The 26,592-nt window shown below is 37.9% G+C and overlaps 1 protein-coding gene across 1 annotated transcript in view; it reads left to right on the top strand.

Annotated features, from left to right (window-relative positions):
- The window catches only part of hephl1a (hephaestin-like 1a), a 36,384-nt gene continuing 9,792 nt past the window's right edge, over positions 1 to 26,592 (top strand). The window contains exons 1-13 of the mRNA XM_049476810.1: positions 1 to 862; positions 4,359 to 4,603; positions 5,906 to 6,118; positions 6,952 to 7,131; positions 8,209 to 8,463; positions 9,588 to 9,759; positions 11,987 to 12,126; positions 16,420 to 16,551; positions 19,419 to 19,624; positions 21,491 to 21,644; positions 21,824 to 22,036; positions 23,662 to 23,875; positions 25,862 to 26,001. Coding sequence (XP_049332767.1) covers positions 699 to 862; positions 4,359 to 4,603; positions 5,906 to 6,118; positions 6,952 to 7,131; positions 8,209 to 8,463; positions 9,588 to 9,759; positions 11,987 to 12,126; positions 16,420 to 16,551; positions 19,419 to 19,624; positions 21,491 to 21,644; positions 21,824 to 22,036; positions 23,662 to 23,875; positions 25,862 to 26,001 — 2,428 coding nt within the window. The 5' untranslated portion in view covers positions 1 to 698. The remainder of the gene's footprint in view (positions 863 to 4,358; positions 4,604 to 5,905; positions 6,119 to 6,951; positions 7,132 to 8,208; positions 8,464 to 9,587; positions 9,760 to 11,986; positions 12,127 to 16,419; positions 16,552 to 19,418; positions 19,625 to 21,490; positions 21,645 to 21,823; positions 22,037 to 23,661; positions 23,876 to 25,861; positions 26,002 to 26,592) is intronic.

The raw sequence follows: 26,592 nt of genomic DNA, 5'->3' as shown, positions 1-26,592 counted from the left end.
AGACTAAACTTCTTATATTTAACATATTTATATATGATGCTTCTCTGTAACCTCACATACAGAAATTACAAGTCGGTTGGGCTCCGCTAATTATGAGGGGCCGGTCTGAACCAAAAATGCCAGGGCCGATTTATTGTCCTAGTCCAGCCCTGGCCACGGACAGAGACAGTGCTGGGCTCTGAGGTAAGCGAATTTTAAGGGTTAACTTTATCTAGAACTCAGTGCTATATCTTTATAACTAAGGCTGTATCACTGAAAACATTTTGTCGTTTGAGTTTTAAAGCTGTAAAATTGACTTTGGGGGAAGGCAGGTAGGCGTTCTCTGCTTCAGTGCTGTTAGCCAATCAGAGGCGATATATTTGCATGTATGAACATTTATGAGCAAGAGCCGAAACCTACCTTTTTTGAGAGACCTAAAATTTAGTGAAATATATAAATATATATATATTTACCACCCCTAGTGGTGGTGGTGGTGGTAGTGTACTGAGGGGGCAGGGCAGGCTCTCTGTACTCCGCCTCTGGTTGGGTTGGGGCTGAGGAACTGTGAGGTGACTATGGCACTTTCGGTTTCCTCTTTTAACTGTTGGACACGGGCGTTTCCTACCGGCTGACCTCGACCACAGAGCCGCGGGTTTACCGGCTGTGTAAAGTCCCTGCGCTCCTGGTTTCTCTGGTTTTAGCTCGGTTTCTCCGTCCCGATGTCCGGAGCGCGGCTCTACGCGCTGCTGATCTGCCTGGCCGCGCTGCTCAGCCTGAGCCACAGCCGCACACGGACCTACCATATAGGTATCCGGGAGGAGGAGTGGGACTACGCTCCCGGAGGAAAAAACTTCATCAGCGGTCTGGATATCAGTGAAGATCAGTGAGTTATAAACTGTTTAATTAGTTAGTTTATTAGTGTCTGTATAAAAGAGTGTGTTTTCTGAATGAACAGGACTGTTTATAATGAATTATGAACTGCTGTAGTATTCAGTACAATCTGATCTTTATCTAGAGAGAATGAATCTTTTTGGGCTTCCTAAACTTTTGCCCAAAATCTGATTTATCTACAAAAAATAAATGAATAAATAAATAAAAAACTTCATACACAGACAGTACTGAACTCCTCTCTGAGTTCCATTAGTTTTTGTTGTTTCTGGTTTCTGTTTTGTTATTCAACGCCCTAAATTTGCAGTTTCGTTTTCTAGAAGTCATAATGAAACTGTGTACTGTGAAGAAAAACATATGGAAGTATTTAGTAAACAAAAAAGTGCTAAACAAACCAGCATATGTTTTATATTTTAGATTCTTCAAAGTAGCATCTCTAGCTTAGATGACATCTTTGCAGATCTTGGCTGGATTTTTTCAGTCAGCTTGCTTCATGAGGAATGGCTTTCAGTTTAACCACTGCGCTGAAACTTGTCAAGAGTTAATTACTTGAATTTATTGTCCTTCTGATGTGTTTAAGAGCATCAGTTATAAGAGCATGGTTATATGCAGAGTTGGTATACAGTCAATAGCCCTATTTGAGTAATGTTTTAAAGACCCCTTCTACCCCGTGCATTACTTGTCTGATCTGATGTCCTCTGGGAAATGCTTCAGGTTAATCACATTATGGACAAACGGATTAAAGAACAGCTTCTACCTCAAAGATATAAATGAACTGAAACTGCCAAACACCCACACTGACTGTTTTGGGAAACTGAGTAAATATCTGCCCCCTTTCTTTTCTTCTACAGTTTACAGTTACTGAACCAATACCATGGTAGACATTTGATCTGGATTCTTGTTTTTTCTTTTTGCACAGCATTGTGTGTAGTAGGCTTTTGCGTTAGCAGGTATACTGCAAAAAAATCCAAAATCTAAGGACATATGTGAAAGTACATATGAGAAAAGTGTGCTGTAGTGTGTGTGTGTGTTTGTGTGTGTGTGTGTGTGTGTGTGTGTGTGTGTGTGTGTGTGTGTGTGTGTGTGTGTGAAAATGCTTTTTTGTTCAAAACACTCAATGTGGGTGTTTGGTAGTTTTCAGGTTATTTATGGCTTTGAGGTAGAAGCTGTTCTTCCATAATGTGATTGGCCTGAAGCATTTCCCAGAGGACAGCAGATCAGACAGCTGATGCATGGGGTAGGATGGGTCTTTGAGTACCGGTATATTGTAGAGCTGCATGATATTGAGAAAAAATTCTATTGTGATATCTTGTCATCCCACAAAATACAAAACTGGAAGGAAAACATAGGAGAATGTAGGAAAACAAAGACTCTGGTTCAAAGTTTGTTTTAAAATGATTTATTAGTTATTTTTCTGAAGAAGTGTGATCATGAGATGGTTGCATGTGTCATCATCACAAAGCCTCATTAGACTATTCCAGATGTGTGACCCACAGACTACTAAGAAGAAGTCTTAATAGAACAGTCTTATTGTGGGCCCCTCTGCTGCAGCCTATAGACTTTGGAATGCAGCTACTGTATTGTCAGCATGTATGGAGAGCCTATTGCAGGGTTTCTACACGTGGAGGCATAATCAGGGACTTTAGCAGATCTTTAGCAGGTGCATTTGATAAGAAGTGCTCAGAGGTTAACAACTTACCGGTTTTTAGTGTCAGAAGGACAGTTTGATCTGTGAGTTTTGCTGAGACTGGAAATGCTGTTTTACTCAGGAAGTAATAAGGCTGGGTATCACCACTAATTCTTGGGTCCCAATTCCACTTAATATAAATTTATCTAGGAATATTTCTGTTATAATTACAGGTTTTGTTCAGATATGAATGAGATTTTCAAATAACTAATGTTGTGATTATACAAGTAGCACTTGGAGCCCCATACTCAACAGAAACAAACCAAAGCACCAGGAGGTAACACTTTTACTTGGATGGTCCATTTGATGGCCTTTTCATTCAACTAACATTCAACTAAAGGTCTTTTAACGGCAACTTAACCATATGTTGAATGTAAATGATTCAAAATAGAAGATAACCCTACACCTAACCCTAACCTTAACCACCTAATCAACCCTGAAATAAAACACGACACTTAACCCTAACCTTAACCCTTAATCAACCCTAAAATCTAACCCTACACGAACACTATCCCTTACCTTAACCGTTAATCAACCCTAAAATCTAACCCTAACCCTTAATCAACCCTAAAATCTAACCCTAACCTTAACCCTTAATCAACCCTAAAATCTTACCCTACACCGAACCCTAACCTTAACCCTAAATCAACCCTAAAATCTATTCCTACACCGAACCCTAACCATAACCTTAACCCTTAATCAACCCTAAAATCTAACCCTTACCTTAACCCTAAATAAACCCTAAAATCTATTCCTACACTGAACCCTAACCATAACCTTAACTCTTAATCAACCCTAAAATCTAACCCTAACCTTAACCCTAAATCAACCCTAAAATCTATTCCTACACGGAACCCTAACCATAACCTTAACCCTTAATCGACCCCAAAATCTAACCCTAACCTTAACCCTTAATCAACCCTAAAATCTAACCCTACACCGAACCCTAACCTTAACCCTAAATCAACCCTAAAATCTATTCCTACACAGAACCCTAACCGTAACCTTAACCCTTAATCGACCCTAAAATCTAACCCTAACCTTAACCCTTAATCAACCCTAAAATTTCACCCTACACCTAACCCTAATCTTAACCCTAAATCAACCCTAAAATCTAATCCTACACCGAACCCTAACCTTAACCCTTAATCAACCCTAAAATGTAACCCTAATCTTAACCCTTAATCAACCCTAAAATTTAACTCCACACCTAACCCTAATCTTAACCCTAAAATCTAATCCTACACCGAACCCTAACCTTAACCCTTAATCAACCCTAAAATCTAACCCTACACCAAACCCTAACCTTAACCATTAATCAATCCTAAAATCTAACCCTACACCTAACCCTAACCTTAACCATTAATCAACCCTAAAATCTAACCCTACACCTAACCCTAACCATTAATCAACCCCAAAATCTAACCCTACACCTAACTCTAACCCTAACCTTAACCCTTAATCAACCCTAAAATCTAACCCTACACTGAACCCTAACCCTTAACCTAAACTTTAAATCTAAATCTAAACTCAGTTCTAAAATGTTAAGATTGGAGTTTGGGTTAGAGTTGGTTGTAGGGTTACATTCAATAGAGAATTATTTACTTTTACGCTATAGATCAATTGCATTTAAAAGACATACATTGAATGTTATGTGAATGTTAGTTGAGCATCATCAAATGCAAGCAGGCACCAGGCAAAACCTGTTGTGCAGTGAAAAGCTAGTGCTGTGTTTTGTTTCATTTTAATGTCGTCATGATGTCAGGTCTCTGGAAACCACCTGCTCTTCTCTCTTTGTTGTTAGGTATGCCTCTGTGTTTCTGGAACACAGTGAAACACGAATTGGCAGCAAATATAAGAAAGCTGTGTATCGGCAGTACACTAATGAGCAATTCACCACTGAGATTCCTAAGCCAGAATGGCTGGGCTTCCTCGGACCAGTGATCCGTGCGGAAGTGGGTGATGACATTGAGGTGCATATGAAGAACTTTGCTTCTCGGCCTTATTCAATTCATCCACATGGCGTGTTCTATGAAAAAGACTCTGAAGGTACAGTTCTCCTTTTTTACTTTTACTTATTCTGTAATATATCTCAGAGTTGAAATCTCTCAAATTTATATTTTAATATAACTAATCATATAGTAGCTTACTTATATAATGACCTACATTTACTGTTGTGGCCAATGTTTCTAACCCAAAGATCAGTAAGTGTCATAAGTATTGCGTATGTTTTTGTTTTTCCACGAGAGCAGGGATTTAACAACCATATAATGTAAAGTAATGTTCAATGCTTGTATGTGCTAGCTGCTTGTAATTCTCTTCAGGTTAAAATATTAACAGTTAAGCTTATGGTAGGAAGTCAGTGTGAAAAATTATTATAGAGTAACATTACTTTGTATTACTCTGAATGTATTATTTTTATTATTATTATTTAATATATAATTATAAAATTATATAATTTTATATTATATAATATTGTCATGAATCTAAACATTATACAGGGTGTGTGAAAAGTTGCAGGACACCCTTTCATTTTAGTAACGCAAGTGAAACTAAACGAAAGGTTATTGTAGGTCATTTTGTATAAACCAGAAATGTAAGACATGAAAAAACAGCAGCTCTCCAAAACTCATTATCACACACAGACTTTAAATCCCATTTATGCAAGAAAAAAAGCTTATGTTGAAAGAAACTATAATGGTTAAACAATTTAGTTACATATTCCACGCTAATTATCTCAATAGCATCACCTTTTGAAATCCACACTACGGTTTGACTTCAGCCTTTGTCTGATCTCTTTTGGGTTAAAGCCTTTCCAGCCTCTGCATATATTGCCATAAGATCTCAATCTCAATGTAGAGAAACAACTCCAGAACATATCAGACCCTCGCTTTTGGATACGTTGCTAATAAGAGACTATTTGGTTTTGGTCTTTGTCTTGGTCTGGAGCACACAGAATCAGAGCAGAGTGTGAAGGTTCAATTAGCAGGGTAAGAGCACAGTTCTGCTCAAAATATTGCAATGCACACAACATTATGGGTGACATTTAAGAGTTCAAAAGAGGAAAAATTGTTGGTGCACGTCTTGCTGGCGCATCTGTGAACAAGACAGCAAGTCTTTGTGATGCATCAAGTGCCACGGTATCCAGGGTAATGTCAGCATACCACCAAGAAGGACCAACCACATCCAACAGGATTAACTGTGGACGCTGTAAGAGGAAGCTGTCTGAAAGGGATCTTTTACTATACCAATAGTCCATTTTACATCAGAGTTCTCCTTTAAAATGTTTTAAAATGTAATGATAGATAACTGCTAATGAAATTTGCTACTGGTTATTACTGTGTTTTCTAGGCGCACTGTATCCAGATGGCACATCTGGTCAGAACAAAGCTGATGATGCTGTGGCTCCAGGTCAGAGCTACACGTACAAATGGAAGGTGAAAGAGGAGTTTGCCCCTATGGAATCTGACTCCACCTGCCTTACCTGGATCTATCACTCACATGTGGATGCGCCTAAAGACATCGCAGCTGGACTCGTTGGTGTACTGCTCACCTGCAAGAAGGGTAACTCCCAGACTCACTCTTGTTTGCACACAAACAACATATCCCTGGTAGGGCTGTGCCATATTGTATGATACGCAATAATATCGCTAAAGCTTTTGATTATTGTAATCGCAAAGATACGCTGAAAAATCGTGGTCATATGGACCTTATGGACCATCAGGGTAGAAAATTTAATAAGTTAAATAATATCTAATAATATCTATCATTATCATTTAATTATCTACAGTCCTGGATATATGAATTTCATTCTTAGTATCATGACATCATGAAAATTGCAATTATGCGTGTCATGTATTTCCTGTAATTTTTTGGATATATAGTTTTATTATTATTTGTTTATATATTTATATATTTTCCTGACCTGTTTCTCTGTCCTTTCCTCTGAGCTGCTGTAACATTGCATTTCCCCATTGTGGGATTAATAAAGGATGGTCTTATCTTATCTTATCTTATATTGTGTTCAATAGTATCTTAAAAATATTTAAATATTTAAAATAAAACTTTCAGATTTTGTCATATTGCCAAGAATATCGTTGTCACAAAAATACCTTGAAACATTGTGAAACTATTTTTTGGCCATATCGCCCATCCCTATTCAGTGGGATCCTAGACTCCCATATCTCCATTTTTGAAAAAACTCTGGCTATTTTTTTTTTTACATTTGTTTTCTTTACACAACAGAACAGTACAAGGTTACTGTTCTTTTCATGGCTTTTATTGGGAATTAATGAGGGTACCCCTGATTTCCCTCAGTTTCACACTTGCACACAGGCACATGCCATCAGATATATATATTCAATATCGTAATCAGCATGATGTATTTTTGTTTTTAGGCACTCTAGACAGCTCTGGACTAAAACGTTCTGATGTAGATCAAGAGTTCTTTCTGATGTTTAGCGTGGTGGATGAAAATCTCAGTTGGTATCTTGATGACAACATCAACAAATCCTGCAATGCCACTGAAAGAGCATTTCTGGAAGAAGATGATTTCCATGAATCCAACCTCATGCACTGTAAGCTTTAGTTATTTTATTAATTCAATAACTGTATTATTATTATTATTATTATTATTAATATTAATAAAAACTAGTAATGTTAATTTCCTAAAAGAAATGAAGAAGGCATGTGTGTGCATTAGATTGTTGCTAAGGTGTCTCCAAGTGGTTGCTGTAGTGTTGTAGGTGCCATTTGCTAAGGTATTCCTGATGGGGTTGCTCAATAGTTGCTATGATGATAATGAGTGATTGCTGCGGGTTTGCATGGTGGTTGCAAAGACGTTTTTATGGTATGTTTTTTTAGCAAACCTGTTGTGATACTTATGTTATTGAATAAACAATCAAGCACAATAAATATATGTAATCTTAAAGATGCATTAAGGATTTTATGTTCTGTAGTAACAAATAACATGATCGGGATTTATCTTCAGATGTTAAGGAAACATGCTGAGTTTAGGTACTGGCAGTTCTTGTCAACAGAGCTTCAGTCAGTATTTTTTTTATGTGAACTGTGTAGTACGCATGGAAATCTGTGTGGGATGTAGCTTCTGATTCTGCCCACCGCAATTCCTCCAGTCCCATTTCCACAATCAGGGTTTCCTGGTATAGACAGCAGAACGCAAACAGTGTGCTGAAACCATGAAAACGCGTGAGCTGGCTATTTTTCTGCTGAACAGGTAATCACTGAGTTTTAGTAAGGTAGCTGGGTCATTTTATTACCACCATAAGCATAGTAGAGATGGGCATTTTGGACATTGAAACGTATATGTTCACTGATCAGCTACAGAGTAAGGCTCATGTCACTTTCCACTAGGTGTCAATCTGGCAACCCGTGTAAGAAAAATCTATCCAGTGTTTGGAAATTCGTCTGTAGCCATTTCACACACGCAATCCCATATATTAATGATATTTTTGTAAGAAATTTGTAGGAAATCGGTAAAACAGAGTGCACTGAAGTGCTCTTGGAGTTAACCATAATAATGCAGAACATAGTTTAGATAGATAAATGTATTGGCATTTTTAGTGTGTACTATGCGTCCTTCCTTTTTTTGACTTCACAATAGAGTTTCGCTAATTTTCTGTATTCTCTTCCAGCAATAAATGGATATGTATATGGTAACCTGCCTACATTGTCTGTATGCATCGGAAAACCTGTGTCTTGGCATCTTTTTGGAATTGGAAGTGAAGTTGACATCCACTCTGTCCACTTCCACGGCCACACCCTACTCGATCGTGGTCATCGTAGTGATGTCCTGAGCCTTTTTCCTGCTAGTTTTGTCACTGCAGAAATGGTTCCCAAGACACCTGGGAAGTGGATGCTTAGTTGCCAGGTCAATGATCACACAAGAGGTAGGTGTGTGTGTGTGTGTGTGTACTCTGCATGCAGCAGTGAAAGTGATTGATGAGTGATTGATTGCGTGATTTTGAATTTATGGAAATTATGGTATTTACCTCCAATATCCTGTGTGTTTGGGTGCGCCAAACCATGATGTCTATACAGTAAAAAAGTATTAGGACACCTGCTCATTAGGGGTGTTTTGAGATCTTGCACAAGATTAAATTGGCACAATAATTCTTATCAGGTTTTAAATGTGTCTTTTGAGACTTATGCACGGGTTGCCAAACAGCATCGCTGGTCTGCTTACTCCCACACAAACACGTTGTTCTTTGGTCCGGCGATCTCACCCACACATTCCCTACTTTACGATTTAAACTGCAGTGCAACGCAGAATTGCAGACACATGCAGAGGCAATGTATTGAGATTCGGTCATAGGTTGCCAGGTCTGTATAGAACCCTTAAAGGGGATTATCAGATGAATACAAAACACTCACAGGGGGGATTCTTACAATAGTTCTAAGGTGTGAAGAGACTCGTGTGAGCTGCAACCCTTGCATACTGTTCAGTGTTTTACTACATGTGATAAATCGAATATAATTCATAATCACAGAAACAATAGTTTGACATCCGTTACAAGGTAAGTTTTTGTCTCATTCTCGTCTCCTGAGATCCAAAAGATCCTAAAGATATTAAAGAGGTTTATCCTACTTTTGCTTGTACCTGTTTCTTCTGTCTAGAGAATGCTTTCTGTTACATTTTTAAAAGATTACTGTGAGTATTTGTTTGCAGTCAGTGACATGAGCATTATTGAGGTCACGGTGTTGGATGATCACCAACCCGTCTTATGCCCAACCTGAGTATCCAAAAAGTCCTGGGTGGAGCACCATAATTTCAGAGAAAACAGTTCCACTGCTCCACAGCTGTACACCGTTATACCTCTCTAGCCCACACCTTGCATTGTATGTGATGGTTTATGTTTATCAGCTCCAGAGTGTTCTATTCTATTCTATACAGTAACACTCTGTAGGCAGTATACAGGCTGTGTGTGTTTAATGTTTTGTTTAATGTAACACCGTTTCCTATCATTTTTTGTTTTGTTGTTTTTGTTCCCTTTACAACCTCCATGATGAGCAGCAGGTATGCAGGCCTTCTATCAGGTTTCCCATTGCCAGAATCTGTCCTCAACCACAGTGTCCTCTGGCCACGAGAGGCATTACCACATCGCTGCGGAGGAGCAGATGTGGGACTATGCCCCTACTGGAAAAGACGCATTCAATAACGATCAAGCACTGAATACAACACACAGGTTAATATACACATGCAGATTTATTATCTTACACTTAATAAACCTGACAGTTTATCACACAGTTGTCTTGTTTAGTGCACACATGTTTGACTGAATGACTGAATATCATGACATACTATCATCACATACGGTAGGGCTGCACAATATAAAAAAAAATTACATTGCACATGTTCTTTTTTTGACAACATATATCGCGATAGTAAACAATGCAGGGCCCTTGATGTCACCTGCCCTACCCCACTCGCGTCCGGACCGATCAAGAGCTGAGTCAGTGGCAAGCACTCAAAACCTGTGGAAAGCAGCAAAACAACAGTAATCGGCATTTCAATCAGGCATTTAACATGGCTTTCTAAAAGGTAAATAAGAGTGTTTTCTGGGATTAAAAGCGTAAATTGGAAATATCTGCGCTGCAAAACTGTGCTGGACTGAGGTGCACAGCTTTCGACACGTGCGTTTACAAGCACATGCCCAACCATGTGGATGGAGGCCATGCGGTTACCTCGTGTTTACTCCTGCCACCACTTGCGCTCCCCCTCCACCTCGCGCTTCTCAGGCAGCAGCAGCCGGTCACTTACACAGACACAGAGACAGCGCTGTGTATCTACTTCTTGTGTCAAGAATCAAAACATTGATACATGACGTGTTTCATTGCCTTAAGTGACATTGCACATCCTGCGATATGACTATTGCACATGCGCACATCATGATGACGATGCTTAAACAATATATCATGCAGCCCTAACAAATGCTTAATCTGAAACTTTATTGTGTTAGTTTTTTATGCAAGTTAATCACTTTATTAGGTTTGGCCCCAACTCCCACCTGTAACTCTTTATTTTTACAAAGTTACATTTACACTGAAATCAAATATTTCTCTCATTTTTGCACACACACACACACACACACACACACACACACACACACAGCTGCTGGCATGTTTTCCAAATTGGAACATGAATCTACACTAGTGTTTTTTCTTACATTAAAGCTTCCTCCTGTTTGATGCTAAAGCTCTGTGTTAAACTTTTACTCATTTAGATTATTGATCATGATTTTAATCCAGATTATTCACAGATCATTGTTGTGATTGGTAAATATTTAAACTCATATTTTATTGATATTTAAATATCCATTATTAAAATCTTCAGTCCTAAGAAAGAGAAAAGTGTGATTAATCACTGTGATTAATCTGATTCTTTTCTGAACCTTCAACTTGCTTAAATTTGGGTTGCCCAAACTTTTGCATGCCACTGTAGATATTTAGCTCGTACATCTAAATGCTTTTTATAGCCAGCTGGGACTCTTTTACTTCTTGTTTATAAGATTTCCTCCATTCTTACACAAAAATGCCTTCAAGTTCTGCTTTCTTGCTTGTACTGTTTCTTTTAAATCTTTTAAATTAGATATTTCATGAAGTTCTGTTCTAAGATTGTTTAGCAAATATATCGTTATTTGTTATGGCCAAAAATACCAGTTCATCCACTCCCATACCTTTGTAAATGTTGTTTACAAAGGGTGTTTTTACACCAGCACTAGTTAGTCAGGTTAAAATGGACTCTGGTTTGTTTGCGCTCTTAGTGCTGTTAGTTTCAGTTAGTGCGAAAACAGTAATCACACTCAGGTGTGGACCAAAATAATCGCATTGAGACCTGCTGGTCCTTAACCAACTGTTTGTTTGTAATGAGAACGTGATCTGATCTTTATCTGACCCAACTGTATAATGCTACTCATGTTTTAGTTAAACAGCTGTTCAGGTGCAGTTTCACCAGATTTATTACCCAGAAAATTACTACAGCTTTAAATAATGCCACCTCTGCTGCTACTCCATGCTAAATTACACTAAAATATGTGCTAGTCCTGAACACAGGACATTCTTACTGTATTTATATATTATTATTATTTATATATATTGTTAACCACACCTCAAACAGCTCTGACCAATAAGCAGAGAGAACATGCTCACAAGGTTGTTGCTCAGGAACTTTTTTTATTTTAAGGCTCTTTTACATTTTTTTACTCTAAACTTATCTGAAAAATAAGGTAAAGCATAAAAAAACCTTTTCGTAGTTACATTGTCCTTTGGAGATCAGTTCATCTTTTAATCCCTTAACTGTGTTTATTCCTGTAAATCTGCTTTGTAACAACATCAATTATACATAACATAAGGGCAATATGAATAAGTTTGGTTTGATGTTGCAAAAACTCCCTTTCACCCTTCTTTTTGCAGTGACTCCGAAGAATTCTTCACAAAAGAAGGGGGAAAGCTGGGTGGAAAGTATTTGAAGGCCAGATACGTTCTGTACGCTGATGACACGTTTACAACTAAAATGCTGCCACATGGTTCAGAACAACACCTCGGCATTTTGGGTAAGGTGTCTGGGTATACAGAGTAACAGCAATCTTTCCATTTTTCTATTTTGTATTTTATTGGTTGTTATTTGGAAGTATATTGTTTTTGATGTATGTTTAATGCCTTATTCCCATTGCAGAAAGACACTGAAACCCATAATGGCCCACATAAAAAAACACTAAAAATCTGATCAAAACCTGAGCAATAGCTTATACAGTATATAGTATAGGTTTCTGTTGATTTTTATGGTCAGCATCATCAGCTCTCTCAGCGCTCAGATCCGTATGTAAAGTGTTTGATGTTAGGGTTGTTCTTACCAATGATTTTTTGGCTCTTGCTGAGGAACAGTATCACCATTGTCTCTTTGTTTAAGAAACTTCCCTATATCTGGTTAGTTTGTTTTTCTGAGATTTCTCAATCTGATGCTGTTAGTTTATTTTGCAGAAGTACTTTGTACTTTGGCAACATCACGGTGGAAAAAAGGTCACTGATGTGCACACTAGCATGGCAAAAAAAGACAAAGCACCCTATTGGCTGGCCTTCTCATAAGGTTAGAAGTAATCTTATGCCTGTGAGGTTGCCCTGTCTTGCTGTATAGAATAATGTGCCCTCTAGATCAAGAAATTTGTATAAGTGTCAAAAGAATTTCCATTCATTACTCAGGTAGAAGTATAGATACTAGGGTTTAAAATACTTCTGAAGAAGTTGAAGTATCAACTCAATAATACTCAAGCAAAAGTATTGGTTTCAAAACAACTTAAAGTACAAAACTAAAAGTAATGTAAGGGGAAAAAATACCATTAATGACAAAAGCTTGCCAAAGCTTCCCTAAAACACATTTTTTTAAAGCCATAATAACTATAATGTTATATTAAAATGTTAATATTGAAAATTTTAATTATTTTCTACAGGTGAAAAAATATTATGAAGTGTCCATTATATTATATATTATATATTATAAACCTATTCCATCCATGTAGGTTTTTTCCTGTTTTAGACACACCCCCTTTTAAATGTACAGGCCTTTTGTTGTACAGTAGGTGACCTTTTAAATTATTTGCCCCTGCCCTTCAAACAGCACGAGTACACAACTATAAGTGGCAATGAATGGAGTCCAAGCCAGCAGATGCGTAGGGTCATATGATATAAAGTTCTAATTATAGAAACTTTTGGACCTCCTGGTTTGGCCAGACACAGTCAATCAAAGAGCAGCTATCCTGCTGTCTCCAAATAGACCACTGAATCATGTTGTCATTTTGTAGTCGGAGCCATGTTATTTATGCCTATATGCCGCACAGTGGCAGGAAATGGCAGCGGACTCGATTCTGCACTACACCAGCGAACTCTGGCCAGGTCACGTTTTGAATTATTCTTCTTTTTCACAGAGGATCATTAAAGTATTTAAACAGATGAAAACACTTTCAGTCTGGTGATGTTGAGCAGTGTAGTCTGTGTTCGAGTTTTAAAAGGCAGATAATAAGGGAGGTTCTCAGTTCAGGAGCAGCTCTTCCACGCGGGATTAGGATTTAATTGCGGTCAGTGGTTTATACTAATTACAGCACATCTGACCCAAATAATCAACTAACAACTAACTAATCAACTGTCGCTAAGGCGAGCTGAGTGATACAGCAGGAAAAGTAGCAAGCTAGCCCAGCTAACCATAGAGTCTAAAATACTTAATGTAAAAAGGCTTAATGTGTTTTTTTTTAACGTTCTCTCAACTGTAGCTTAAAGCTAGCATTTTTCTCATTACGACTTAAACAATCTTGTAATTCGGAGGATCCAGTGTTTTTTAGGAGGTAAATGTGCACAGAATAAAACGTATTGGGGTCTGAACATATTTATTTACCACAGAATGTGATAGAGGCCAGTTTTTAAAAGCCTATTAATTTTCCTCGTGGGAAAAAACGCTTAGACATGGAAGCCTACAGCAGGGCTCCAGACTGCGACTAAAATGGTCGCAAATGCGACCAAAAATATTTTTTTGCTATTTATAAAATTAATTAAGTCGCCAGTGGCGACAGGTGGCAAAGTAGGGGTTTTTGCGTTTATTTATTTATTTGTTTATTGCTTTTTTTTGGTTGTGTTTATCGGCGTAACTATACTACGGCGCCCAATCATATGGACGTTTTTGCCTACCTCAAAAAAAGCCTTGCTTTACCTAAAACGTAACTACCACAGCAGCGTAGCTAAGCTGAGCTTTTATCCATTGGCGCGCAGTTTGCACTGGAAAATGCAGACGAAGATGAACATCCAAGAAAAGTACACACAGACATTTCAAAACTTCTTGGCTGCAGGAGTTTGCGTGGCTCAGGTATGACAACATAAAGCAGACAATGTACTGCGAATTCAGTTCGAAAGTAAGCAAAGATATCGCTGGAAACACGGATTTTTAACCAGGAACGCATCGTTTAAAAAAAAGAAAAAACACGGAGAGAGTCGAAAGCATAAAAATGCACGCGACTGTTTTTTAGTGTGCTCCGACAAAACCTCCCTTAGCTCGCGCATGTGATAAAACTGAAAAATGAAATTTAATAGAGCCTACATGCACGTGAGAAACTACCCCGTCTTGTTAATAATAAAAAAAATGGACTGGATGTGTCGAAAACGTATGATAATGACTCAGCTTGTGCCGAGTTTGTAGGATGTAACGTTATAGCAGACAACGTCAAAGCGCAGATCGTGACAGAAGCCCAGAAAGCTAAGTATATCTCTGTAATCACTGACTGTGGGACTGATGTGCCCGGCAGTTTTACGTAATCGCTTATTGAAGACACGTTTCTGGTGGTCTACCGGTGTACCGGTGTTTTGTCAAGTTATGCTACCCATCAATACGTGCTTCCTAAGGCACTGCGCAAGTGCAAACCTACACGTTTTCATAATTTCTCGTGTTTTTTTATAACAAATCTATTTTTTTGTGCATAAAACAACCTGGACTCACTGTCATTGCACAAAAGTGTAAATACAAATTTATAATAATAATAATAAAAAATACAATAATTTATTAATTATAATTTAAATACAAAAAAGCAAAAGCAGTTTGTAACGAACTCTCATTGCCTTAAATTTACCATGATACAGTGATTTATGTTATAAAAATATACTAACACTACATCTACTGGGGTCCTCTACTGCAAACATGCTCTAACATTGAGCTTCTTTTGAGTTTTTATCGTTAAATATACACTAGGGTAGCACGGTTTGACAAGGTAGCACAACTCGACAGAACAAGGGGCACTCTTTAGAAGTGAGATAGGAAAACATATTCTCTCATTTCATTGTTTGCCTCAAAGACTGGAACTGGCAATCCTGAACACTCAAAAATCCCTTCCAATTAGCCCCAAAAGCAAGCCTAAGCTGAAAGCAATGGGTGTGGAGTTGGGGTGTACCATAAACACATGTGCACCTTCTGCAGTAAAGACTTTATTGGCATTATTGTTTGGCACTTGGAAAAAAATATTGGCGCCCAAATTATTTATTGTAGGAGCCACTGGCTCCTTAAACATTTTTTTTGTCTGGAGCCCTGCTACAGAGGACTACAGAATGACGCACTTCAGTGGTCTATAGTCTATTTCCATGCCTTCCGTCTGCTCTGTTTAAATAGCAACAGTGTTTGTGAATATATATACCGATGAGCATAGTAGTCTGGAAATGAGGTGTGTTTAGGAAAATTTCTTGTGTATTGCTATCTTGGCAACGAAAAACACAGGTGCAGCACTGACTGATTTGAGCCCTGACAATAGTCAAGCGTCAGATGTTTATTGCTATCTTGGCAACCAGGTGCAATGGGCGCACTCAACGTGCGTACACCCCTGCTCATTACACATACACACACACAAGGACATACAGCAGGGTACAAACCCAACTTTACTTCAATAATTAACAGAATACAAAATAAAGCAACATTGCTGTTCCTGTAAATTAGCTGATCGCGCACCTTCACAATGTGAATGTGCCGGTCAGTTTTCTTTGCTGAGAGAAGCACAGAAGCACTGTACCATTAAAATACCAATCCGCGAAAGTCAGATCATACCTGGTTCTTAAAGGAAATAGCAAAAGACACAGTGATTGGATTATTTTATATTATGCCCAAAACACACCTGTCGTTAATTAAGAGAATTAGTATATCCCTTTTGTATGTTTAGAGCTAGCAAAGACATACTGACACACCCTAAATCAAGCTGGGTGGTTCATGGTTCATCTAAAGATTGCAAGAATAGGGCACAGTAGCGCAGATGAAGATATCTCTTGTCTGTGTGTATGTTTTTATACTGGCCTTTTAACAGTTGCATCTTTTCTACCTTCCACAGGTCCAGTCATCAGGGCAGAAACTGGAGATGTCATAGTGGTAACATTTAAGAACAAAGCTAAGCGTAATTACAGTATGCAGCCTCATGGTCTACACTATGATAAAGCTTATGAAGGAGCCATGTATCAGGATGGTGAGATATAGACACACACACACACACACATGTACAGACCCAGCCAAAAGTTTGGACACACCTCTTCTTATGTTTTCTTCTTTTTTTTAATGATTTTTTAGATTGTAAATTTAATATTGAAGACTATATTAAATTAAAAGAATTATTCTCTAAACAAAAAGTTTTTAACAAAACAGAATATGTTTTATATTTTAGATTCTTAGCACATTTATCTTTGAGGACAGATCTGTACACTCTTGGTATTTTAATCTCCAAGAGTGTACAGATCTTAAAGAGTCTTCATGAGGGAGAATGTGGAATATGGAATAGTTTTCTCATACTCTTAAAAGAGTTCAGTTCCTGGAGGTTCTGAACTAGTTGCTGCTTTTCCTTCACGCTGTGAAGCTCCAGCTCATCACAGTTCACCATCTCAGTTGATTAGGTTTACGTATGTCAGCGGATTGTGGAGCCTTTGTTTGTCTTTACTACGTAATTCCATATGTGTCCCTTAATTGATTTCATGTCTTTAATATTAATCTTCAATGTATAACATAAAGTAAATGAAGAAATGTAGAAAAACATTGAATGAAAATGTGTGTCTGTCCAAACATTTGATTGGTACTTTAAACTACCTAAGTTTACTGTTTTTATAGCTTCATTAACATACATTTTTAAAATGGGAACAGAATTAACATATGAATCAAAATATATTCTGTTATTTTGAGTACTAACATAAAATATCGAAAAGTATCTGAATTCTTGAATGCAATAAGAAGTAACACCTCCTTAAGCAGCACGTAACATAATTCAGATGTTTTGGAGTTGGAAGCATTTTGACCCATTTACAAGTTTGCGGCCGTTATGTCTGTCTTTTTTATTGAATGAATTTCAGAGTTCGACTTGGCCTTTTCAAAATGCCGAATCTCTCTTTTAACTTTTTATTTGTAGACCTTCGTTTGCTTATGGTGTTATCTTGATGCATGGCCCATTTGCACTTCAGTGCATATTGCAGATGCTATGACATTCTGCTGTAGTTTGTTTGTAAAACCCGCAATACTTAGTTCCAAGAGTGATAGCAAGACACTGGTACCTCAACAAAATATCTTGTGTTTGTAGGTTTGTAGACACCTTAAGGGATCATACAGAATAGATCAGATTGATTGGCCGCTAACCATGTCTTCATCACGGTGTGTCGAGTTCAACTAAACGATTTATGCTACTGCAGTTTAGTTTAATGTTTTTATGTATTTTTCATGATTTATACAATCTGAGCTTACTGACACGGCAACACAGACAAAAAGAACTATTTCACCAGTAAAGAAATTGCACAAAAAACTCACAAATAGCGTATTAGCTTTGATTTAAAAAGCCTGTCATATGTTTTTTTTTTAGCTTAGCTACCCAGCTACCAATTTGGGCTCTATTGAATACCAATCGTTCTATCATTAGAAAATCTGCATATATGCTTTTATTAAGGCAGCTAGCCATAAAGCTGTTTATTTTCTATGTTTACAACAGGTGGTTTACTTACAGGTTTAGCAAAATGAACTGCAAACCACACAGCCTTAAAAAACAAAATTATTTGGGATTAAAAGCTGAAAATGAAAGTTTTAACCATCTAGAAGACATTCTAGCCAACCAAGGAGAGCACCCTCAAAGAAAATCCCCCAAAACACCACGGGACTCGACAACCGAAAGTTGAAAGTTTTAATGGATAAGCTTCCTACTGGGGAATTAAGAGCTAATTTGTTATGCTTAGTTATGCTAAGCTAATCGCCTAGAAAGGATTCTTACTGCACAAGCTAAGCTTTCAATTCAGAACTAAACACAGGCTGTGTTAGTGATAATTAACTAGCTAGCTATTCAGTCGCTGAATTGGTTCTCAAAATGGTGGCTGTATATTCAAACTAATTTTAGCAGCAAGCTAGCTAACATACTAATTTTAGCAGCAAGCTAGCTAACATACTAACCTTAGCAGAAAGTTAGCTAACTTACTAACGTTATCGGTGAGTTAGTGATAATTAACTAGCTAGCTATTCAGTCGCTGAATTGGTTCTCAAAATGGTGGCTGTATATACATACTAATGTTAGCAGCAAGCTAGCTAACATACTAATTTTAGCAGCATGCTAGCTAACATACTAATTTTAGCAGCAAGCTAGCTAACATACTAACCTTAGCAGCAAGCTAGCTAACATACTAATATTATCAGGGATCTAGCCTTACTAACCTTAGCGGCAAGTTAGCTAACATACTGACATTAGCAGTGAGTTATCTAACATACTAATGTTAGTGGCAAGCTAGCTAACAAACTAACATGAGCATCAAGTTAGCTAACATACTAACATTAGTGGCGAGTCAGCTAACATACTGATGTTAGCGGCAAGGTAGCTAACATACTAACATTAGCATCAAGTTGGCTAACATACTAACATTAGCGGCAAGTTAGCTAACATACTGACGTTAGCAGTGAGTTAGCTAACATACTAATGTTAGCGGCAAGCTACCTAACATACTAACATTAGCGTCAAGTTAGCTAACATACTAACATTAGCGGCGAGTTAGCTAACATACTAAAGTTAGTAGTAAGTTAGCTAGCTTACTAACAATAGTGGAGAATTAGCTAACATACTAACGTTAGCATTGAGTTAGCTAACATACTAATTTTAGCGACTAGTTAGTTACATTACCAAGGAGAGAACTAATAAATTATTTTCTATCAAAGAAATTATGACTACATTTTTAGGTCTTCAAATATATTTATTGAGGTCTTATAAATGATTAAAAAGCATTAAATTTGACATTTAAAATGGTGCAAGAACCCTGATATATTATGATATTATATGAAACCCTACAGTAGATTAAAAAGCTCTGCCTTTGTTCTCTTCAGGTTCTCAGAAGAGAGGAGCCAGCGTGGCTCCAGGTCAGACGTTCACCTATCGCTGGCGTGTGATGGAGGGTCCGTCCCCTAGTGACCCGCCCTGCTTGTCATATCTGTATTACTCTGCTACAGATCTTGTCCGTGATACCAGCTCTGGTCTGGTGGGACCTATACAGGTGTGCAAGAAAGGAGTTCTGGATGAAAGTGGTCGACAGGTAAACAACATTACCCCTTAACATAACCTTTAAGGTCTAAATAGCTGACAACACAAGTGAGTACCTCACATTAAACATGTCCTTTGCTTAAATGTATAGATGTATAAATGTATATATGCTTAAATTTACCCAGAATAACAGTTGTTGGAAACCAAAATCATCAAATCAATTCATAATGTAAAGCAGTGTAAAATATGCAAATTATAACCTTATTCACTTTTCTGTTAATGACACACTAGTAACTCACTAGAGGTCACTTTTTAGGATTTTGAGGCATTGCTCCTCCCGTTCCTCCCATCACAAAGTGGTAGAAAGTAAAAGGTTCTGCTCTCCTTATATAATGGCCAGTGTCCTGGTATCTCCTCCATGCTTTTGAGACTGTGCTGGTAAGAGCTGGACCATTTGTGCAACCTGAAAGGGCTGCAAGTACTGCCTCATGCTACTGGTAATGACAAGGACTAGAGATGAATTTTAAAGGACAATTCTTTACAGTGTAGCTAAGAAATACAATTGTCCTGGTGTTAAAATGTTGGCAGGTTAGGTACTCTTCTGAAGGAAAAAATAACTTGTAAAGTGTTCTCTCATATGCCCTTTCTAGTGAAAAAACACATTGCAGTGTTCTTGCAATACCCATCTTTGGGTGGATTTTCCCAAAGTGGTTGCATTTTGAAGCAAGTACTAATAGTATTGTAAATAAAAAAAATGGAAGCTTCATAGTTACAATGTGTTTCCTAGAAATAGCCTATTAATATCATGTTACTCTTAATCATGAAGACTGTTTTACCTTATATGGGGCATATAAGGCAAGATTTCGGGGCCCTGTACTGTGTACGAGGTGCCCTTTTTATTTTTTCTTTGTTACATTGTATACATTTAATCCAGTTAGTTTTGGTTTCACATTGCAGTTTAGTGAGCTGACTAAATAAATCTATTACATCCTGTTGTCATCAGCTACATGGACGGAGTCTCTTTAAACCTCATATTAATATTGGTTTGTAAAATATTAGTTATGAGTTCAGTGAGTTGCTTTGCCAGGTGTTGTGGTAAATTCCAGAAGAATAAGGTGTGGTGGGGAAAATAAAATTACTGACAGAACAAAAGTCTGGATCAAGCTGAGTGAGTAGCAATTATTTAATTGGAGAAAAGACAGAATACAGAATAATAGTATTTGTATCCATTTATTCCCCCTCAGGCTATTGCCTTATATGGTAATGAAAGTCCACGTATCCTTGCACATCACCTGTCCGGTCTCGACTGGTCCGGTCCTGTGCATTCCTACAGCCTGGGGTGAGGGTGAAGCTTACACTTTAGTGACACGTAGCTTCCAGAACCTTCCAGAACAGATAGTGCACTGGTCAGTAACTTGTGCCACGTATGTTTTATGGTTGATGCCTGAGGGATGTGTTCGTGTGGTCACCTGTCCCACACGCCCATGTGAGCCACGTACGCACATTCTAATCTCTGCAGCTTGTCACGTATCTCCAGTCCCACTTACATACATGATTAAGGAATAATTTACCCTCCTTGTTGATTATGAATCACCTTAAATACATACATTTCCATCACAAAGGAGAGCGTATTTGTCTGTGGCACCACCTGCAAAATCATTCTGTTTTTGTGGGATTTCTTGCTGTTGCCTTTTTGCCTCTGACTTGCACCAAAGCAGCGCAATCACTTATGGTCCCTAACTGTGCAAATTGATATACCTTAAGTTTAATTGACTTTGTGTCCCTACATTATTTGTAGCAGTGCAGTGTAGCTCACTTAATTAGGCTAAACAACTCGAATGTATTTCTTTAATTTATGTAATATGACCTTGCTACACAAAAGTTACATGTGCATATTTGTGTGTGTTTGTGTCTCTAGCATCTAGGATCTGAGGTGCAAAAGGAGTTTTTCCTGCTCTTCACAGTGTTTGATGAGAATGAAAGTTGGTATTTACATGATAACATTGCACGATTTGGGAGCAATAAGACAGACCCAGAAGACGAAGGATTTATGGAGAGTAATAAAATGCACTGTAAGAAGTTGATGCTTATGTTTACTTGTGTACTTTTGTGCCTAATTCCTCACTTTGTTTTGCACAACATTTTGTACAGCATTATTTTTGTATTTTTGAACTGTCTTTGATCTACTTCTGTTCATCCTGTATGTGTGTGTGTATCTGTGTGTGTGTATCTGTGTGTGTGTGTATCTTAGCGGTGAATGGTTTAATGTATGGGAATCTTCATGGACTGGATCTGTGCGAGGGGGACCATGTCGTGTGGCATACGCTAGGCTTGGGCACTGAGGTGGATCTCCATGGGGTCCATTTCCAGGGCAATACATTTCAGCGTGATGGCACCACTCGTGACACACTAAGTCTGCTCCCTCACACCAGTGTCACTGTTTCGATGATTCCCAACAATGATGGTAAGTGTCTCTGCCTATTTTAATCCCTTGCCATTTTCTTTACTGCAAAGTGGGACATGCTGGCTAGAAACTGCCAGTTGTAACACAGAGTAGTAACTCTGTGCTGGATTAATTTTGTTCATGTAATATCTTAAGTAGTTTTTTTTAGAAACAAAAACAAATGCAAATCTTCCTTTAATAACTAATGGTTAGACATATTGAGTGACTATGAAAAATTGTATTATCTGAATACCCTAGGGAAGGTAGTCCTGGTAGGCAAGACTGATGGTGAATTCGTGGTGGGTGAACATGCCCATTACGCCAGACACTAATTGGAAAGGTAACTGGAATTCAATAAACAGGAGATGCTCTGTAAATAGCAGTAAAAATATAAAAATAATGGCTGCCGGCTAATAACTGTAATTTTACAGGACATTTTTTTTACAGTGTATCTAAGAAACAAAATTGTCCTGCTGTCAAAATTTTGGCAGGTAAGGTAGGCTTTTGATGGAAAAATGAAATTTGTAAAATGTTCTCTTAGATGCCTTTCCTAGTGAACAATTATTATTGCAATATCCTTGCAACAATCATCTTGGGATAAACTTTCCCAAAGTGGATGCATTTTGAGACAAGTACTAATAGTATTGTGAAATCAGAAATTTAAAGGTTCATAGTTCCATTGTGTTATTAATATCATGTTATTCTTAGTCATGAATACTGTTTTATCTTAAATGGGGCATCATAAATGTTAGCACACTGGTGGGGCCATGTACTGTATACTAGGTGCCCTTTTTATTTTTTCCTCATTAGATGGTTTACATATAATCCGGTTATTTTTTGTTTCACATTGCAGTTTATTGAGCAGACTTAATCAATTTATTACATCTTGTTGTCATCAGCTATTTGGACGGAGTCTCTTTAAACCGAGTGCTAACCCTTCGCAGCACAATGAGGGTTAAAGATTATTCTCCATTTTCATTCCATTCAATTTGTTAAAAAGTAAGGGTTAATCTATTGTTAAAGTAAATAAATTAACTTTCAGTTTAAGCGTTTGTGTTCTGTGTAATGCGCCTGCACACTAAGGGGAGTTGAGTTTCAGCAGAATACCAGTTCTGTCTGGAATGTTCTTTTGGATTAAACTTAGGTCCACACCGGATAGGTGTGAAAGCCCCTTTAAAAAGAAATGAAGTCACAAAGCAGACTGTGGAAGGAAGAACTCCCTCAGAGAGAGAGGAAGAGAGTCCCTCAGAGAGAGTCATTTAGAAGAACTGAAACTCAAATATATAACCTCCTTTATTTGACCACAGATAGCAAGAAACACACAAAACTAAACTGAGCCTAATGCTGACTTCTGAGCATTCAAAGTTTCACATAAGCTAGTATTATATTTCAGTAATTCAGTATTATTAGTATAGTTAGTATAGTTCATTATAAGTATTCATTATAATTAATATAGTATAATTAGAGATTGAATCTATATTTTATTATGTTTCAAAGAGTAAATGTATGATACGTATGGCACACCCCATGTACTCACTGCTTCAACTGTGAGTGTTTTTCAGTCAAAAACATGGCTATAACAGCCCACACTTGAGGTTAAAGGCAGGAACATCCTGTTATGCAAACCTTTTGTCATCTGTTTCCAGGTGTTTTTGAGCTAAGCTGCCTTACCACTGATCACCACCGTGGGGGAATGCGGCAAAAGTACACAGTCAAGCAATGCTCACCGAGTCCAGTGTCAAAGGCTGTAAACACTAAGCCTGACAGGACTTACTATCTGGCTGCAGAAGAAGTAGAATGGAACTATGCCCCAAACAGGACATGGGAGTTGGAGAAACATAATACCACTGAGGAGGACAGGTTTGTACCAGTGCCAGTGTGAATATAACAGAACCAAATCATTATTTTTTTTACTTAAAAAACTGTGGTGCAGAACACTCAGCCCCATACATATATCTTTGTCTAGGCTTCTATTAACTGCACGTCTCAAAATTAAGGGAATGCATCACAGTATAACCCAAAGTCATTTATGGTATAAATGAGGTGTGCTTAAAAGAGAATACTTTAGCAGTTGGTGCCAAAATGAGTACTCTCACCTAATCCTTCCTGAATAATTATTCTCTAGTAGTGTCCTCTGCTAATGTCCTTCTCACTTCTAGAGAGAATGAGGTAGAATGCGGTTTTATTGTCAGAATTCTCTGAAATGTGTCTTGCGCCCCAAAACGGCTCTAATACAAGTATCATCAATATCATACACGTCACATTATACAGTTAAACAGTTAAAAATAAAATATACAATCACACCCAAATAAAAAATCAACACCATGTGTTCTGTCCATTGACTCACACCTTTGATTAAGCTTGATTAACCTGTTCAACCTTTGTGTTATTTTTGGTACTCTATGTCGTCTGTTTGAAGGTAAAAGTACACATTTTTCATATAAAAAGTGTTGAATCAGACAATATGCTCCTTGCTAGTCTTTCCATTTCTTTCTTGTGGGTTACCTTAAAGTGATCCTCTAGGGACTGACCTACAATTCTGGAGCAAATTCATATCAGTCTGAACAGTGTAGTCTTCAACTTCACTTGTGTGCTGTTGCAAGTTCACAGGACACACAGGCCATTACACAAGAGGCCTTACACCCTGTGCTTATTGATATCTTACATCCCAACAACATCTATTTTCACCTCTTACATGTGTGCTGTTTAAATAGCAATTGTGCTTGTGATTATGTCTATGCCAATGGCTGTGGTGGTCTGGAAGTAAAGCGTGTACAGGTAAATTTCTGCTGTATTGCTATTGTGGCAACGGAAAACACAGGTGCACCACTGACTGAATACAACCTAGACAACGATCAACAGTTAGATGTTCATTGCTATCTTTGGTTTCGCCCAAGACAGAATCAGTACAAGCTTTTTGTGCATTTTGTGTACTTTTCCAGGCATTACGATAGCAAAGACACACTGGCACGCCCTAAATTTAGCCACACACTGTACGGTTTACGGATCGCCTACAGATCACTAAAATAGGGCCCAAGGCGTGCATCTTTTAATCAAAGTGTCAGAAACAAACTCCATGAGAGCCCAACATCCTCAAGTAGCCTCATTGGTGCCGATTGTCTTCACAGATAAAAGCTGGTCCACATTGAGCACATGTGACAAACATGAAAGGTTCTGGAGATGTTGTGGTGAACATTATGCTTCCTGCAACACCATCCAGCATGACCTTTTTTTGTTGGAACAGTGATGGTCTGGGGAGGTTTATCCTACAGTACCCTGAATGCTGTTCATGCTGTATCCATTGTCAGACCTTACACTGGTGCAGTGGGCCCTGGGTTCCTCCTAGTGCAACAATGCTGGGCCTCATGTGGCCAGAGTGTACATGACGTTACTAGACAATGAAGACATTGATGCCATTGACTGGCTCTCGTGTTTCCGTCACTTTATCAGTATCAGTGAGTCCCTGATACTGAACACCGGGAAAACATTCATTAGGAGACCATCCACCATTAGGAGACTGTCTCATCAGAAGCATGCCCAGATATTGTTGGGAGTGCATACAGTCATGTGAGGTTGATACACTACTGGAACATCATGAGTTTCTGTGATAAAATTTGAATAGTCTAGGATTTTTAGTGTTCCAGTCCTCCATGGGATGATGATTTTGATTTCCAGTAACTGTCATTATGTCACTTTGTTCATAACTAATTTAACAATTGATTTCAATTTGTGTTATTTGATTGTGTGTGATTTAAGTGTTTTAATAGAATTATTTGACAGACATTATGACTCTTAAACACTAAATTCAAGTTTGGTCTCCCTCTTTCTTTCCATTTTATTTTATAGCCTTGGTAAAGTTTTCCTTGGAAAATCAGATCATCAAATTGGCCCTGTGTACAAGAAGGTGGTATTTCGCCAGTACACGGACAAGACCTTCACAACTAAGAAGAGAAGGAGTCCTGAGGAAAAGCATCTAGGGATTCTGGGTACTATGCAACCTCCGATCTGTAATCTCTTAAGTGAAAACATAGCTGTTGTTATTTATGTGCATGTAATAGGGCTCCGTTTGCTGCATCCTGTGGTGCCTTATGCATTCATGGGTGGACGTCTGCCAGCTCACTTTTACAGAATTGGTCAGTCGGCACACTCCTATAAGAATTTAATAATTTAATAATCAGAGGTTACATATTGACATTGCTCACTGTCAATGTGTAACACAATAATAAGTTCTATTCAGATTAACAGTGAAATACAGGTTATGCTGGCAAAGTCTTAAGGTATTAAATTCTCTCAGATATTAAAGGACATACTGTTTAGAGCTTTCAGTCAATACTGTATTGTTGTACAAAGTATATGGAGGAAAGCAGCAGAGGTGTAGTAGCTGTGGTGGTTTTCTCTCCTGTGGTGTTCTGATCATTGTAGAACAGGGTGAAAGGAGAAGAATAATAAAGTATACAGAGAAACAGATACAGAACTAAAGTCTGTAATTATAAAACTACAATAGATGAGTAATGAGTTGGTCATAACATTATGCTAAATCAGTGTATATCTATATCTACGTGTGTTTCATGATATTC

Source organism: Astyanax mexicanus, chromosome 4 (genome assembly GCF_023375975.1).
Source record: "Astyanax mexicanus isolate ESR-SI-001 chromosome 4, AstMex3_surface, whole genome shotgun sequence".
NCBI lineage: Eukaryota > Metazoa > Chordata > Actinopteri > Characiformes > Acestrorhamphidae > Astyanax > Astyanax mexicanus.
Note: the sequence above shows the minus strand (reverse complement) of the source record. Positions and strands in the feature narration are given on the sequence as shown.